Source organism: Moschus berezovskii, chromosome 2 (genome assembly GCF_049115385.1).
Source record: "Moschus berezovskii isolate FMDL1 chromosome 2, NW_MosBer_1.0, whole genome shotgun sequence".
Classification (NCBI taxonomy): Eukaryota; Metazoa; Chordata; class Mammalia; order Artiodactyla; family Moschidae; genus Moschus; species Moschus berezovskii.
Genome location: NC_142461.1, coordinates 9,491,608 through 9,508,460, shown reverse-complemented (window position 1 = coordinate 9,508,460; position 16,853 = coordinate 9,491,608). Strand labels below are relative to the sequence as shown.

General features: G+C 52.8%; 2 protein-coding genes across 3 annotated transcripts in view; one reads left to right on the top strand and one right to left on the bottom strand.

Annotated features, from left to right (window-relative positions):
* CRYBG2 (crystallin beta-gamma domain containing 2) overlaps positions 1-12,098 on the top strand; it is a 29,717-nt gene extending 17,619 nt beyond the window's left edge. For both annotated transcript variants that reach the window (XM_088843784.1, XM_055398460.2), the window contains 15 exons: positions 471-610; positions 1,393-1,519; positions 1,756-1,791; positions 2,142-2,278; positions 2,435-2,561; positions 2,817-2,956; positions 3,057-3,183; positions 3,441-3,473; positions 3,598-3,710; positions 6,920-7,049; positions 8,317-8,456; positions 8,839-8,962; positions 10,447-10,605; positions 11,669-11,828; positions 11,924-12,098. In XM_088843784.1, the coding sequence (XP_088699910.1) occupies positions 471-610; positions 1,393-1,519; positions 1,756-1,791; positions 2,142-2,278; positions 2,435-2,561; positions 2,817-2,956; positions 3,057-3,183; positions 3,441-3,473; positions 3,598-3,710; positions 6,920-7,049; positions 8,317-8,456; positions 8,839-8,962; positions 10,447-10,605; positions 11,669-11,828; positions 11,924-12,012 (1,782 nt within the window). In that variant the 3' untranslated portion in view covers positions 12,013-12,098. The remainder of the gene's footprint in view (positions 1-470; positions 611-1,392; positions 1,520-1,755; positions 1,792-2,141; positions 2,279-2,434; positions 2,562-2,816; positions 2,957-3,056; positions 3,184-3,440; positions 3,474-3,597; positions 3,711-6,919; positions 7,050-8,316; positions 8,457-8,838; positions 8,963-10,446; positions 10,606-11,668; positions 11,829-11,923) is intronic.
* A 1,359-nt stretch (positions 12,099-13,457) lies between these two features.
* On the bottom strand, positions 13,458-15,399 carry CD52 (CD52 molecule). Its single transcript, XM_088843782.1, has 2 exons — positions 15,241-15,399; positions 13,458-13,827 (listed from the first exon to the last, which is right to left on the bottom strand). Exons 1-2 carry the CDS (start codon positions 15,292-15,294, stop codon positions 13,684-13,686), a joined length of 198 nt encoding a protein of 65 aa, XP_088699908.1. The 5' UTR covers positions 15,295-15,399; the 3' UTR covers positions 13,458-13,683.
* Between the last annotated feature and the right edge of the window lie 1,454 nt (positions 15,400-16,853).

Below are 16,853 nucleotides of genomic sequence, written 5' to 3'. Positions count from 1 at the left end.
TCTGCCTTTTCTAAATACAGCTTATACATCTGGAAGTTCTTGGTTCACATATTGCTGAAGCCTAGCTTGAGGGATTTTGAGCATAATCTTGCTAGCATGTGAAAGTGAGTGCAATTGTACAGTAATTTGAACATTCTTTGGCATTGTCCTTCTTTGTATTGGAATAAAAACTAATCTTTTTCAGTCCTGTGGCCACTTCTGAGTTTCCCAAATTTGCTGGCATATTGAGTGCATCATTTTAATGGCATCATCTTTTAGGATTTGAAATAGCTCAGCTGGCATTCCATCACCTCCACTAGCTTTGTTCGTGGTAATACTTCCTAAGGTCCACTTGACCTCACACTCCAGGATGTCTAGCTCTAGCTGAGTGACCACACCATCATGGTCATTGAGGCCGTTACGACTCCCTCTTCCAGGGAGGTCCAAGGTGCTGTTTTATACTTCATTTTCCCACCCCTCTCCTTCTGCAGGACTACATTACCCCAGAGATCAGTCTGTACTCTGAGGAGGGCCTCAAAGGGGAGCGAGTGAAGCTGACTGAGGCCTTGGAGGACCCCCAGGGCCTGGAGAGGCCCCTGCAAGTGGCATCTGCCACTGTCTCCGCAGGACTGTGAGTCTGGGCTTTCTGGAAGCCCTTCATTTAACACTCACTCTGCTGGTTGCTGGGGACACAGAGGTGACAGGACATGGTTCCTGCCTGCGAGAAGTGCTCAGCTTACTGGTGGGGCCAGGCAAGCAAGCAGACAGTAGCAATCCGGAGTTCCAGGACGGAGGAGCATGGGGCTTCAGGAGCAAAGAACAGCACCAAACCAGCCCAGGTCAGAGAAGCCTTCCTGGAGGAGGAGACTCCTCAGCTGGGATGAATTGGCTCCATGAGGGCAGGGACTTCATACGTTTTGTTCACTATTGTGTCCCTGATGCCTGAAGCAGGACCTGGCATGGGGTAGATGGCCCTGAATATCTGTTAACTGAATGAATCGGGGAAAAAAAAAAGAGTATACCAGCACCTGCAAAGGCCCAGAGGTGAGAGATCTAAGCTTTGAAAGTTCAGTCTGGCCCCAGAAAGCAGCACAAATGGGGAGATGGGAGGCCCAGGAGGAAGGCCTCTTTGTGCAGTTGGGCTGTATTATGAGGCTGATGGGGAGTTTTAAGCAGGTATGGGTGCTAGAAAGGACTCTCAGCCTCTGTGTGCAATTAGAGAGGGTCAGGTCAGAAAAGAGATCAATGGACTGGCTGCTGCAGGAGACGATGGGGGCCTGAAATGTTCTCCAGAGTTCCCTTGATCAGGGCCTCTCCCCCAAAACTCAATTCTTCCCTCTGCACCTTCCACCCCATCCACTGATCTGTGTTCCTGGGAGTCTAGGGTGCAGCTACTTCTCTGCCTTCCTCCAGGTGGCTTCTATACCCCAAACCCTTCTTTGAAGATGCTCCCTGCATTCTGGAGCCTGGAGAGTACCCCACCTCAGAGGCCTGGGGAGCATCAGACCCCAGCGTGGGCTCCCTGAAGCCCATGAGATTGGTAAGGAGTAGGTGGGCCCAGTAGCCTTTCCCTGCAGTCTGGCAGAAGAGGCAGGGCCTGGGAACTCCTACTGGGAATAGGATTCGAGGAGAGGGAGGATTTGATTCTAAGGGAAGGGGGTAGGACATGGGATTGGCCATTTTTAAGGGTCTCAGGAACAAGTCAACCCAAGGTCACCAGCCCCAGTCTCTCTCTCCCCACCTCTGGGATGGGGCCTCACTCTGTCTTCTCTGCAGGGCTGCCCAAGTGTGGAGAGGCCAGGGGAGCCCAAGGTAAGAGCCTGGGCTTCAGGGTCAAAGAGGGCCTTTGGGTAGCGGGTGTGTATATGTGTGTATGTATCATGGCCTGGACTAGAAGATGGAGAGGTGGGCGCTGGGGCCAGAGGCTGGGTCTGGGGGCAGGTGGTGGTGGTGGTGATGGTGGAACCCGACTGATTCATTGGGAACCTGCTTTTGATGTGGAAGGACCAGGTCACAGGTCAGAGAAGAGAAAGGAGTCAGGTGAGGGCATGGGGCTCAAGTGAGGGACTGGGAGGGCTTAGCTCTGGGCTGATGCTGGCGAGAGTCATCCAGGGATGGCTGGGAGGGTCTGGTCCAACCCCACACCGCCCCTTCCCCCACAGGCTGTGGTGTATGAGGCCCCAGGGTTTCAGGGCCGGAGCTGGGAAGTGAACCGAGACATCTACAACCTGCAGCAGCCAGAGGATAGCCAGAGCCCCAACCTGGCCTCTGTGGGGTCCCTGCGAGTTCTCGGGGGCTGGTGAGGACTCAGGACCCTTCCTTCTACTTCACCCTCCCCACTGGCCTCTACCCTTCAGGGTGGGGAGTGACCTGGGCTGCCTGGGGGTGGGGGCAACTATTTCACAATCCCGTGGGCTTCCCGTGACTCCCTGTTTGTCTGTCTCCCCCTGCTCAGCTGGGTGGGCTATGAGAAGGAGGGTTTCCGGGGTCACCAGTATCTGCTGGAAGAGGGAGAATACGCTGATTGGTCACGTTGGGGAGGCTATAACGAGGCGTTGACCTCCCTGCGGGTCATCCGAACGGTAAGCAAGAGCAATTGGGACATTCAGGTGGTACCCTCTGTTGAGAGAATTTGTGCCTCCTTTCCTCGTTCTCCAGAGTAGTGGAAGTCTTCTGGAGTCTAGCCTCTCTCCCTCCTGCTGCCCTTCCCCAGCCCACCCTGATCACCTCACCCCGAAGTCCTTTAGTGGGATGCGTCCTAGGGGTCTGGGCACTCCCAGGGGTTTCCTTCCGTCCGTCCCTGAGCCGGGAGCAATCTGACTGTCGCTCGGGCCCAGGACTTTGGGGACCCGGCCGTGGTGCTGTTTGAGGCCATGGACTTCGAGGGGCCGGGCGTGGAGGTGAGCGAGGCACTGCCGGACGTGGAGCTGGCGGGACACGGCCCCAGAACGCAGGCCATCCACGTGCTCAGCGGCGTGTGAGTGACTGGGGGGCTCCGGGGAGCTGGGCGGGCCGGGGGCGGCTCCAGCAGAGGCGCCGGCTCCGCCCCGCTGATCAGCACCCCGCCCTTCCTGCAGGTGGGTGGCGTATCAGGAGGTGGGCTTCTCCGGGGAGCAGTACGTGCTGGAGAAGGGCGTGTACCGCAACTGCGACGACTGGGGCTCGGGCAACAGCGCCCTCGCCTCGCTGCAGCCGGTGCTGCAGGTGCGTTAGGACGCCGCAGCCGGGCCTCTTGGTGGGGAGGGGTCTGGGGTCTGGGCTGCGCCCACTTCAGTGGAGGCGGGACTAGAAGGAGCCAGTCTGGAGCTCCTGGGGGCGGGGTCTCCTGCGAGGGGGCGGAGTCAACACAGACCCCAGACTAAGCGCGAACTGCAAGAAGGATCAGGAGTATTGACACCAGAGGCGTTGAGGCTAGGGGCTAGTGCTCTCCTTGAATCTCAAAACTTTGGTCCCTCCTTCAGGTCGGGGAGCACAATCTGCACTTTGTCTCAAAGGTAAGGCGGTAGTGGGGGCCTCTGTCTCCTCACCCTCATTTAAGGTCTCTCCCTCTCTTCCCCATTCTCCACCCCCCGACTCCATCGCCCTCCTTCTCTCATCTCTTCCCGTCTCTGCTGCCAGATTCAGCTGTTCTCCGGCCCCGACTTCCTGGGTGACCACATCTTTTTTGAAGATGACCAGAGCTCTCTGCCCACCTCCTTCCAGCCCCAGTCTTGCCGAGTCCAGGGCGGCAGGTGAGGACGTGGGAAAGGGGAGACGTGGGCCTGAGGGCGCCTGCCCTGAAGCGCTTAGCTTAGCTCGGAAATCGAGGCTGTAGTTAGAAGGTCTTTGTTTCAAATGACTTCCTTCCTTTGGCTTCCTTGGGATTAGCCCCGAATCATTCAATCTTAAAAGAAACAAAGCAAAATAAAGTTTTAATAGCAAATGTAAACATTGTAGACAGTATAGTGTAAAGAGCTTCAGTTTTGTTTCATTCTCCCTTCTGCCTTTTTTTTTCCCCCGGTAGAATATTTTAAATCCCCAACCCAACATAAAATTTCACAGGTAAGTAATTCAATATGTATCTCTAACAAGAAAGGACACACGGCCTCAAGTTATTATCACATATAATAAAATGAACAGTAATTTATTATTACCTAATACCCTGTCCATGTTCAAATTCCTCCCGTTATCTCAAAAAATGCCTTTGTGAAATTCGTTTGTTATCTTAGAATCCAGTCAGGGTCCAGACATCACATTTGGTCCATTTGATCTCTAGTGTATAGCAGTCCCCTCCCCTTCTTTTTGTCTGATACCATTTATTCGTTTAAAGAAACCCAATAATTTGCCCTGTAAGTTTCCCGTCTTCTGTGTTTTAGATGATTGCTTCCTGGTGGTGTTTTAAACTTGTTCCTCTGTGCCCCATATTTCCTGTAAACATGTAGTTTACATCCAGAGGCTTGATGAGATTCAGGGTGTTTTGTTTCTTTGTCAAGAATATTGTATTCGTGGTACGTGTACTTCCCACTGCATCGCATCAGGATGCACGTGTCTAGTTGTCCCTTTTTAAATTATATTAAGATCCCTACATTATAAGATTCCTCAGTGACCTTTATTTAATGATATCTAGTATCCATTGATGATAATTTCCTAGACTCATTATTTCTTTAGAGGTTACAAAATTATTTTCTAAGTTTTGTTATTCATTCTACATATATTAGCTGGAATACTTCTGTAAAGAAGAACTTTCCCTTTTTATATATTTATTTACCTGAAATAGTTTCTGCAAAAAAGGCAGTTTCATCCTTTCCCAAGAGTCAGTGTTTGCCCCTTTCTCTTTATCAATTTTCAGAATAATTTTTGAATCAGTGCCCTAGCAACCTCCAAAGCTGACCGATGAAGATTTTTTTTGAAGTATTGTTGTGGACTCATGGGTTTTTATGTATAGAGGCTCCAGTCCTCTGGAGTCACTATTCTTTTGTGTACTCAAATTACTTCATCTTTGGCAAACGGAAGCCCCTCCAGATTGCTTCCTGGGTACTTTTTAAAAATTTATATGTTTATTTTTTACTGCATCGGATCTTTGTTGCGCCACCAGGGCTTCTCTCTAATTGTGGCGGGTGGGCTGCCCCAAACCATGAGGGATTTTAGTTCCTGCACCAGGGCTTTAACGCGAGTCTCCTGAATTGGAAGGTAGACTCTTAATCACTGAACCATCAGGGAAGTCCCTTTCCTGGGTACTTTTGATATGACTCCAGTAGTTGTTGTTTTTTTTAATAACTTCCTGTTTCTCTGGTACAATAAGATGTTCCTGGATCATTTTGTATGTATTTTTCGCCTGTAACCAAGGAATCCTGGTTGCTTTTAATGGGTAATGCTCTTTGAAGACCAAACTTTGCATGCTGCGTGTTTTCACACTTGTAATGCTGCTACTGCCGCTGCTGATGATAGCACCGCTAACAGTAAAAACCCGCGATCGCCTCTTGAGCCGTCTCTGTTGTTCTTTTGTCCTCAGTACATTCACCTGCATCCCATTAGCTATGTTCAGTTCAAAACATTGTGTTTTTTACTTTTTTCTGTGCGGTTAGGCCACCAACCTGATATATGATTAGGTTCATTTACATTGTTTATTTTATTTTTTAGGAATACTTCTCATTGTTATTTAATCCTAGTTTTTAGTTACTGAAAATATTTATTGTGTTCCTGTCTTAGCTTGAGCTAGGAACAAAATACCCTGGGTGGTTTAACAACAGGAATTTGTTTTCTCACAGATCTGGAGGCTGGGAAGTCCAAGATCAAGGTGTTGGTTCATTTGGTTGGTTGATTTGGTGAGGGCTCTCTTCTTGGCTGGCCGATGGCTGCCTTCTTGCTGTGTCCCCAGGGATTTCTTCCTCTGGTGGGATCTTAGTGTCCCAATCAAGGACTGAACCCAGGCCCTTGGCAGTGAAAGCTTGGAGTCCTAACCATTGGACTGCCAGGGAGTTCCCCTCCTTCTCTTCTTATAAATATACTAATCCCATGATAAGGGCTCCACCTTTATGGCCTCATCTAAACCTCATTACCTCCCAAAGGTCATCACACTGGAGGTGAGGCTTCAACCTGTGGATTCCAGGAGATGCAGATTCAGCCCATAGAGTTCCAAAGTTAAGACTTCAAAAACAAGTCACAGCGCTGTTCATGCTGCTTTCCCTCCCACCCTCGTTTTTAAAAATGTTTGTTCATTCATTCGTTGCTTCTTTTTGAAGATATAAGCAAATATACACCATATATAAATTTGCATATACCGTAGAAACCAAACATATTTTGTTTTCCTCCTCCTCCATTTTTTTTCCAAATAGGAAGCATACTGCAGCCTGATAAATATACTAAAGACTACTGAATTATATACTTTAAAAAAGTAAATTTTATGGTATGTGAATTTTATCTCAATTTTTTAAACAGGAAGCATACTATCAACACTGTTATGCACCTTGTTTTTTAGACTGTTTGGAGGTCACTTTGTGTCCCTTTGAAAGCTCTTCCTCATTCTTGTTGACTGCTGTGTTATACTCCAGATTCGTGCTTTATTCAACCAATCCCCAACTGATGGACATTTGGCTGCTTCCACTCTGCCACTGCAAACAATGTGTAATCACTAGCCTTATGTATGTGTTGTTTCGTGAAGGCTGTCCTTGGAATAGATTCTGAGAAATAGGTTTGTTGAGTAATTGTGCATGGAGTTTGGCATGACTTCCACATTTCCCCTGAATGACATGGGGCAGTGTGATTCCATTCAGTTCTTTCTTAAGTCTGACTTCAGTTCATGCTGCTGCAGTGCCTGGTCATCCTTGGCCTCCCCTGGCCTGGGGGATCCCCATCAAGGTTGCATTCGGTCTGCTGTATCTCAGGGGGGCCGTGCAGGCCAAGGACAGGGTGGGCTCAAATACCTACTCATATCCCCCTATTCTTCCCCTTCCTTCCCCAGCTGGATCCTGTTTGATAAGAAGAACTTTGAGGGTGAGCAGTACATTCTGTCTGAGGGCGAGTTTCCTACTCTCACAGCCATGGGCTGCCTGGCCTCCACAGTCCTGAGCTCTCTCCAGAAGGTGCCCCTGGTGAGTGCCCCTGTCCAGTTCCAGGCACCCCTGAGACAGAGGTGAGCCTGCCTCTTCCCACTGCTGAGTGAGCTGTTGGGCTTAAATCCAGCCTTCCTCAGAACTACCCCAGGTCCTCTTGATCCCAGCGCTTCAAAGCCAGGTTAGCATACCAGGGATTTATTGAGTCCCTGCTGAGATAGATCCTGGGGGCCCTGAAATAAATCAGACACAGCCCTGCCTTCAAGGAATCCAGAAAGATTACAGCGCAGAGTGGTGTGTTCTGAAACCAGGGTGGGCCAGAGCCAGGAGGGGCTGGCGCTCGGGGGTGGGCTGGGGGCACGGGCGACCACTGAGGTGGTCTGGAAAATGGCTCTGCTGCATGGGCGGAAATGGGTGGGTGGGGGAACGCAGTGGGGCTGCTGCGACAGAGAACCAGGACAAATAATGATGTCCTAGACCCAGGACAAGCAGAGAGAAATGACACTGGCCCTATTAAGGACCTGGAGTCTGTAGGACTTGGTGACGGAATGGGGACCAGTGGGAGCAGCACAAGCAGAACGGCTGGCCTTGACTTTACCATGCTCCAAGTGGGGTTTAAAAGGCTTCCCGTGCTCTAGGACATTCCATCCTCACCACAATCCTAGGAGCCATACGACTATTATCTTCTCCCTTTTTCCCATGTGAAAACTGAGGCACAGAGAGGTCATGCAGCTTACTGCAGGTCACACAGCTGGTGATCGGCAGAGCCAGGTTCTCCCCAAGGCAGCCTGACTCTGGAGTCCATGCTCTTTACAACTCCACGCTGGGCTCCGAAGACATACCTGGTTCTGGAGCCTGGCTGTCACAGCCTTGAGCAAGCGGTTTCCTCCTCCCAGCCTCAGTTTCCCTCTAAGTGGGGATAATCATGGCACCTACGTCTAGGGCTGTTAAGTTCTGATGAGATCAAGAAAAGCTCTTAGCACAGAATCTGGCGAGTTGGTCAGCCCTGAATACTCGCGAACTGATGTTGTAATAACCAGGATTATTCTTACTCTTCTTAGAAGTTCCACTTACCAGGGAGGTGGTATTAAGGCAGGGGGTACCTGTCCAGCCCAGGCTGCATCTGACAATGTGGGCACCCCCAGCTGGCAGTGTACAGGAGTCAGGGGCCCTGTGGGGTGCGGCTCAGGAGGAAGAGAGCCTGAAATACTGACCTAGGAATCACGCTTCTGGAACTGGGGGGAGGGGGCTGCTGAGGGCGGGGCTCTTGTGGCCTCACCCTTTCTCCGTGCCCCCCGGCCCACAGCACTTTTCCGAGCCGTCCATTTTCCTGTATGGACTGGAGTGCTTCGAAGGCAAAGAAATTGAACTCGGCGGGGAGGTGCGAAGCCTGCAGGCCGAGGGCTTCAACAACCATGTGCTGTCCGTGCGGATCAAGGGGGGCGTGTGAGTGTGTCAAGGGGAGGTGGGGGGCTACTAGTGAGGGAGGGGGAATTGGGGGTCTCTGGGTCTCCCCCCACTTTCCTTCCACTCCCCTCCAAGCCAGGAGGGAGCGGGGAGGGAGTGCAGGCTGGGAAGGCTCACTGGCCCTCAGGGGTTGGACCCCAGCCAGGGGGGGGCCTCTCCAGGACCCTACTCTGCCCTGCAAACCCCAGGGCTCCTTTCCCACTTCCCTCTCCACCTGCTCCTGAAACCCGAACCCCAGGCAGAGGAGTCCCGGCTTAAGAGAAGGGGAGCTGGAGACCGTCCTGACGGTCGGCTTCCTCTCCTTCCTGTCTGTCTGTCTGTCTGTCTTCCTTGCTGTGTCTCTGGTGCTCGCTGGGTCCAGCTGGGTGCTATGTGAGCACAGCGACTTCCGGGGCCGCCAGTGGCTGGTGGGCAGCTGTGAGATCACCAACTGGCTGACATACAGCGGGACCCAGCGGGTGGGCTCCCTCTACCCCATCAAGCAGGTGGGTAGCATGGCAGGTTAAGCGCATCTAGGTCAGCCCGTCTGGCTGTGTGTCAGTCTGTCTGTCTGTCTGTGAGCGTCCCATGTTTCCCAAATTCAGTGTTTATGTGCTTTGGTCATAATTTCTGTCCTACTATGATTCCTCTTGAACCATTATCTCCTTAATATTTTCCTCTAAATCAACTCACTTTTTTCTTTTTTAACTTTATCCTTATCCTAAGGAATAATGTCCGTAAGATCGTGGGTTTGATGTGTGTGTGTGTGATTTTTCCTTAATAGGCCCTGTGATAGACACACTGCCATTACTTTTTTAGCAAGAAGGCTTGTCCACATCAGCCTGAAGATCATCTCATGTGCCGCCCATGAGCGAGCACGCCTCACTTTGCAGTGCTGTGTCTCTGCCTGTGTTTCTCTGTGTCTGTGAGTGCGTGTCTGGACCTGTGTCTCACTTATGTGCAATGAGGTCATGCATGTGGAGGCCTGGCCACAGGGTGTGTGCATGTGTGCGTGTGTGCGCACCCGTCTGAGGGCATTTCCGTGTTCATGATGGCGTTTTTATGCGCGTGTCCTCTGGCAGCAATCTGTGGCAACCCTGTACTTCTGTGAGAGTGTGTTTGTGACTGCGTGCGGCTGTATTTGTGACACTGTTGAAAGCATGTGTCTTCGTGTGAGGATACCTGTACGGTCCTTCTTAGAACATCATTGCTAGAAGAAATCATGGAGATTATCTCCAACCCTCACATTGTATAGATGGAGAAATAAAGGCCCAGAGAAGTAGACAAGGATTTGCTCTACCATCTTTGCAAGTAGTTTACCTCCATGGCCCTCAGTTTTCCTCATCTGTAAAATGGGGGTGATATGTATGATAGAGCTGTTTTGAGAATTGAATAATGATATAAAGCCCTCAGAACAGTGTTGAATATCAACAGACATGGGCTGTGATTATTATTATTACTATTCTCACTGTCGCCACCACCTAAGACCCGTGGGTGATTTGTGGCCCAGCCGGTGTCCGCCCTGCTGTGGTTCCTCTTCAGCGTGTAATATGCGCATATCTCTTTATGAGTGCGTGTGCACATCTGTATTCCTATTTATGCCTCCAGACTTTTAGCAAACATGAGTGCCTGATGTGAAGTCAGCGGGGGAGCAAATAGTGAGTGTACCTGCTGGCATGTATCCATGTGTCTGTGTCTGCCGCCCTCCTGTGCAACCGTGTGGATCTTGGGCGTATCTGCCAGTGTGTCTGTGTGTATCTCTGCAGACGTACAACTGTGTGGGTATGTGCTGTGAGTGTGCCCTCGGCATATGTATGAGAAAGAAGGGGTGACCTAGAAGACCTAGAAGCAGGGTCCAGGTCGGTTTGGGACAGGAGGGAGAGTCTGGGAGCTCGGGTTACTAGAGGGTCCAGAGTTGAGGGCACTGGGGGCCCAAGTGGGAGCATCCCTGCCCAGAGAGCCCTGACTCCCGACTCCCCCCACTCACCAGCGCCGGGCTTATTTCCGCCTCTGGAATGCGGCATTGGGGGGATTCCTGACCGTGCCGGACCATGTGGAAGACATGAAGGCGGGCCGCGTGGTAGTCTCTGAGCCCCGAGCCGGAGGCAGCAACATCTGGTTCTACGAGGATGGGCTACTGAAGAACCAGGTACTGGTTTAGGGCCGAGGACAGGGACACCAGGGCCCCCAAACCCTCACAAGCCCACCTTCAGGAGTCCCAGCCTGTGCCCAGTCGGGAACAGGAGCCAGTCTTGGGCCAGAGAGGCAGAGAGATACAGACACCAGGACCCTGGGGAGGTGGAGAAGGCAGGCTGTGTACCCTTGGGCAGTTCAGGCTCTTCTCTGGGTCTCTGTCTCTCAACTGCAAAGCAAAGGGGCTGGACCAGAGGCTTCTAAGGGACCTCCCAGCTCTGATAACCTGTGACAGATCTGGGTCCTATTATTAACGATAGATTCGGGAATTCTCTGGTGGTCCAGTGGTTAGGACTTGGGGCTTTTACTGCCAGGCATCCGGGCTTGAACCTGGTTGGGAAATCAGATCCCACAAGTTGTGAGGCATGGCCAAAAGAAAATGATAGGTTCACTCCACAAATCTTTCCTGAACACCAGCCACGTGCTCGGCCCTCCCGAAGCTTGCTTCCTAGTGGGGAGAGAAAGAAACGGCTTCAATGAGTCCTAGGTGTTGAAAAGTGCAATAGAGGAAAAATAAATGAAGAAAGGAAAATAGGGAATACCAGTATCTCTGACAAGGGGAACCCTTCCTGAGAAAGTGGCAGTGGAGGAGACACCGTGCAGATGTCTTCACATGAACATCACATGCAATCCCTAGAGGGCGCTAGAGGGCAGGTCCTGTTACACTTCCCATTTTATAGGTGAGGAAACCAGAGCACAGTTTTGTAACTGGCTGAAAGTCACATAGCCAATAGGTATGTGGAAGTTTGCTGCTAAAGCTTATGCTTCAAGAGGCAGTCATGGAAGCCTTCCTGGAGGAGTTCATATTTTCCCCAGCTCTTTTATGGTTTCTCACATTGAACCAGGACCCTTTCAACCACCATTCCCCCAGGAAAACAGAGCTCAGAAAGATCAAGAAGTTTGCCCAGAGTCACAGTCCACAAGAGCCAGAAATTCAAAGCTGGGTGTATCAAAGGTGTCTCAGGTTTGGCAGAGTCCCTGGGGAGGGCCAGTGCCTGACAACCTCCTGGGGGCCTCAGGTGGCCCCCACCATGAGCCTGCAGGTGATTGGCCCCCCCAGCACAGGCTCCAAGGTGGTGCTGTGGTCTGAGAGCCGCCTGCCCCGCCAGACATGGAGCATCAGTGAGTCGGGCCACATCTGCAGCCAGATGTTTGAAGGTCAGATCCTAGACGTGAAGGGTAAGTTGGGCATGTGTGTGGGAGAAGGCCCCTGAGGGTAGTGAGTCCCCAGCTCTTTCTGACCATCTCCCCGTCTCTTACCCCATCCCCCACAGGTGGCCGGGGCTACGACCGGGACCATGCAGTGCTGTGGGAGCTGGCCAAGGACAGGGCATCCCAGATCTGGACTGTCCATGTGCTTTGAAACCTCGCTGCCACCCCCCAGCCCTGGAGGCTCTCCCTGGGATGACATGTTTTTATAGGGTTTTTTGTTGTAACATAAACTGTTTTATACTATGCTCCCAGGTATCCTTGGCGCTGCACCTTGATATTTGATGGGGGCGGGGGGCGGGAGTGAGGTTCTATTCACCTGCCTTCTGACTTGCCTAGGCTCAGGCGGGCTTCTTCCCTCCTTCCCTCTGGTGTTCAGATGCAAGGCCTCCCTCTGCCACCAGAGGGAGCCCTAGGACCAGACTGACTGCCGAGCGTGATCTTGTCCCCCGCCCCCACCCCAACCAAATGCTGTGTTCCCGGAGCGTGGGCTTTGGGAGCACAAACATGAACCAAGCCTTGGTCCCTGCGCTCAGGCAACTCACAGTCCAGTGGAGGATTCCAACGGATACGGTGATACATTCAGTGACAGGCTAAGAAAGGAAGTGGAGGCATGCACAGGGGAGGACGTGAAACCATTTAGAGGCACAAGGCATGGAACACTGCCCGGAGGAAGCAATCCTCACCTGCGATGTGGAGGATGAGAAGGAGTCAGTCGGCTGGAGGATGGCAGAGGGATGCAAACAAGTTCAGGGTGGAAACCTGGAAGTCCAGTGTGATGCGGGCATGGTAGGCCGGGCGAGAGAGGCAAGTGGGAGCCACACCTCAAAGGGCCTTGCTCTCCAGGGCTCCTCTCAATTTCTCGCAACCCTGGTCTCAAGCCCTAAAGGTTTAGCTCAGTCAAATAAGCTGGGACCAGGGGGTCTTGGTCCCTAACCCAGCTCAGAGAGGGCAGGACACAGTCCTTCAATCTGGCAGACACTTGGCCTCTTGGCCGAGGTCCTCTGGGAAGAGGCAGGGATGGGGCTTCTCCAGGGTCACTTTCCCTCTCTGTTGACCCCAATTCCAAGAGGGGCACGAGAGGTTAGAGCAGCTGTATGTCCTTCCTGGCTTCCTAACCCGTGGGTAGGTGGGAAAGAGACAGACAGCGGCCTTGTCCCCGTTCTCAGCCCCCCGTGGTTGGAGACGTGACGACAGGAGGCTGGCTGTGAGGGAACCGCTAGAGGTTGGGCAGGCAGTTCTCTCTGAATCTGTTCTGAAGAAACTCAGGTAGTGGAGTGGGGGACTCTCTGAGACTCTGCAACTGTGGGTGCCCAAGGTCTGGGTGGGGGCATGTGGGTCCTCTGGGACCTCCCTTCCTGAACTCCCAGGGACCAGTGACCAAATGCAGCTAAAGAGAGGTGACTACGGCAGGTTCTGGGCTGGGTCCTTTCAAGGGGATCCAAACAGGTAGGGCCCCAGCTTCCAGACTTTGGGGCAGGGAAGGTGGCGTGTGAGCTCCCTGGTGCCACCTCTTCTACTGATGGGGACAAACAGGCAGCCCCTGGGTGCTGGCTCTTTGGGTCTGGTGACGTCCAGTGACCACACGTAGGATCCCACTCCAAGTACACAACAGCTTTATTGAGCCCCAGCTGAGTGGTGCTTCCTCCTCCATGTCAGCACCTCCCTGTGTAGGCCATGGGCCCCACCCCAAGCTCTGCCCGTCAATTCCTACAACCTGCTCATCTCTAGCATCAGTGCCTCCCAAGGATTGGGGGTGCTTCTCCTGCTAGTGATGATGGCCGCTGTCTCGGGGGGCATGGGATGAGGGCTGGAACATGGCACATCAGGTGAGGTAGAAGAGCTGGATGAGGGTGTTGGTCAAGAAGAAAAGGATGCTGCCACCGGCTAGGCTGCCAAAGGCTGGGGAGCCGTTTTGGAGTTTCTTGGAGGTGGTGACGGTACGGTTTCCCAGGACTCCAGTTTGTATCTGCAAGAGGAGAAGTGGGGCAAGCCCGGGGAGGGGGTGAATCTCAGATGTGTTGTTTAGACACAGTTCTCCCACCCCCAGACTGTAGCCCCCAGTTCCCTGTCCCAAGGGTCGTGACTTCTGCCACAAGGTCCTGTGGGGAGGGCTGGCTGCTTCGGGCCATGACACAGGCAGGGTCAGAGGCAGCCCCTGGCCTGTGTTCCCTGGAACCTGACTTTCATGTCCGCCAGGTCACCCGCACCTCCAGCTTGCAGGAGATAAGGAAATCTGTGGCCCCAGACCTGACCTTAACAGCCCAGCCAGCGCCTTAGCCTCTCTGAACCTCAGTTTCCTCATCCAGTGAATGGGAAGAAGAGCCCATCATAGTCATGGGGGAGGTCACATGAGATCAGGCTGGAGAGAAGTCACCTGGCGAAGTATGGGTATGTGGGGGTAGGGAGGGTGTGACTGTTTCCCCCAAAGAGATGGCCAGATGGTGATCAAGCTGTTCCCAAAGCCTGGTCACGCTGCAACTAAAGCTGCCCTTGATGGAGATTAAGCTGTTTCTGATGGCGACCAGGGTGTCCTGAATGCTTGATCAGGCTGTTCTCGATGGAGAACTCGATGGCTCCCTTCTCCTCTACCGACTGCCTCCTCTTAGAATAGCAGTTGATCTTGAGAGTCTAGCTGTTTCTGGAATGGGAGATTTCTATCTTCTTAGCATTGCCAACAGAGAAGGCAGTGGCACCCCACTCCAGTACTCTTGCCTGGAAAATCCCATGGACGGAGGAGCCTGGTAGGCTGCAGTCTGTGGGGTCGCTAAGAGTCGGACATGACTGAGCGACTTCACTTTCATGCATTGGAGAAGGAAATGGCAACCCACTCCAGTGTTCTTGCCTGGAGAATCCCAGGGACGAGGGAGCCTGGTGGGCTGCCATCTCTGGGGTCGCACAAAGTCGGACACAACTGAAGCAACTTAGTAGCAGCAGCATTGCCAAATACTCAGGCTCCTCACCCGGGGCGGGGGTTCCCTGCCACCTCCATCAGGCTCCATTCGAACCTCTCCCGGCCCCCCTCCCAACAGGACTGTTTCCCCAGGTTCCCTGTGGGTTGATGCCATGGTCACTCAGGGCTGTCTTCCCAAGCCTCTTCATCCCCTGTTATTCCACAGCACCCCTTGGGGGCCTCAGGATGCTGGCACCCTGTCGGTGTGCCCCAGCCTCAAGTACCGGAGGCAGCAATGCTCAGGGGAAACCCTCCACCAGTCTGACCCCAACCAGAAGAACTGGAAGGCTGGGAGCTAGGTGTCCGGAGTCCTTGGTTCCCATGGGAGGAAGGCTGGGTGCCAGGAGCCTGCAGGCCCTCTCCCCACTGCCAGGCAGGTCTGAGGAGCCTGGGGTGGTGGTTCCAGGGTCTCCAGGGGGCTGCTCTTACCTGAATCATAATGAGGAGGCTGATGGTGAAGAGGAGGAAGAGGAAGCCTTTCATCTTGGGAGGCTCTCTGCGGCTCTCTTGGTAGTAGCTTTTGGATATGAACTGAGCTGTCTGCAGGCCTCTTTGGGCTTGGCTGCTTTTGAAAGCGGGTGAAGCAGGGAGGCGGGGTGGAGGAAAAGGAAGGAGGGCCTCTGGGGTGGGGTGGGTACTGCTGCTCTTCTACAGACCTTGGGATTGAGGATGCCAGGCCCCAGCTCCACAGCTCTGGCAGGTGACGGACACGTTCTGGAGTGGAACTGGGGCACATCCCAGGGGATGGGAGGTGGGCATCCACCCCCCCAGAGGCAGCTGGGGGGCAGTAAAGAGGGCCCTGGGCTCAGAGTCCTGCAGAGTGGGGATTAAATCTTGGTTTAATCGCCTATCAATTCTGGGACCCGGGCCAGAAACTATACCTCTCTGAAAGAACTGCCAGAGAACTACAAAAATATAGTATCATTAAAAGGAGATTGGGGCAGGGGATAGGTGCTGAAGGAGGAAAGGCTGGGAAAATTTAGGTTTCAAAGTAAGGTTGTGGACCGTTCCAAGATTCAGAAGAAAGGCTTGGGGAGCACGAAAAGTGGGGTGTGTAGATTTCTGTGAAAGTGGAGGTGAAATGTGACAGGAACCCAGAAACCTAGCTTCTAGGTAAGCCCATTTCCTCCGGGCCTCAGGTGAGAAGACTGAAGTGGATTATTTCTGAAGTTTACCAAGACCGAGCATCTTGGGACTTGGGTAAAGGAAACAGCAGAAGGGTGTCTGTATTAGTCTCAGAGCAATGGGAGGGCTCGTGGAGGACCAGAAGTTAACTAAATTGCAGGGGAAGGGACTTGGGGTGGGGGTGCCCGTGAAGTCCCAGCCAGGGTGGGGGATAGCGTGACTCACAAGGATGCCTGAACAGCGCTCTATTCTTCATACACCCTCTCACTTTATTCTCTCAGTGGGACTCTGCAGCACGTTCCATAATTACCCCCATTTTCCAGATGAAGAAACTGAGGCTTGGATATTAAGTGACTTGCCCAAGGTAATAAAAGGAGGAGCCAGTTTCAGGTGGAATTGCATCAAGGTCTGTCTGAAGCAGCAGCCATGTGCGTAAGCTCTGGGGCTGTCCTAGAAGTCACCGATTAAGTCTTCATTCCCTGCCTGGCTCCCTCCTGGGGGACCCAAGGGTGGTTTCTGCAGCCCCTCTCCAGCCTCACTCACTCTGCCTCCCTTAGTCTATTCTGTGTCTCATTTGCGTGCCGGGTAGTAAATCCGCCTCTCTCGCTTCCCTGCTCCAGTTTGGGGCCTCGTGTAGCAAGCCTCAGAAAAACTTGAGTGAGCCCTTAGGACCTCCAGCCCTGGCTAAAAAGAAACAAAGGGAAAACAAATAAACAAAACCCTGAAAGTGAGGCAGGTGAAAGCCAGGATGTGAAAAGGAAGGGGCAGGAATCTTGAGGCTCTGGGGGAGGAGGGTAGGGAAGGAAGTGGGTGGAGCCCTCCACTATCTGCCACCAAACAGTGAAAGTCGTTCAGCCCTGGCCGACGCTTTGTGACACTATACAGTCCATGGAATTCTCCCGGCCAGAATACTGGAG

Excerpts from the sequence above, each read along its gene's own strand:
- CD52 (XM_088843782.1), bottom strand. The coding sequence starts at position 15,294 with ATGAAAGGCTTCCTCTTCCTCCTCTTCACCATCAGCCTCCTCATTATG. Across the intron at positions 13,828-15,240 it reads GCCTCCTCATTATGATTCAG|ATACAAACTGGAGTCCTGGG; the intron begins GTAAGAGCAGCC and ends CTCCTCTTGCAG.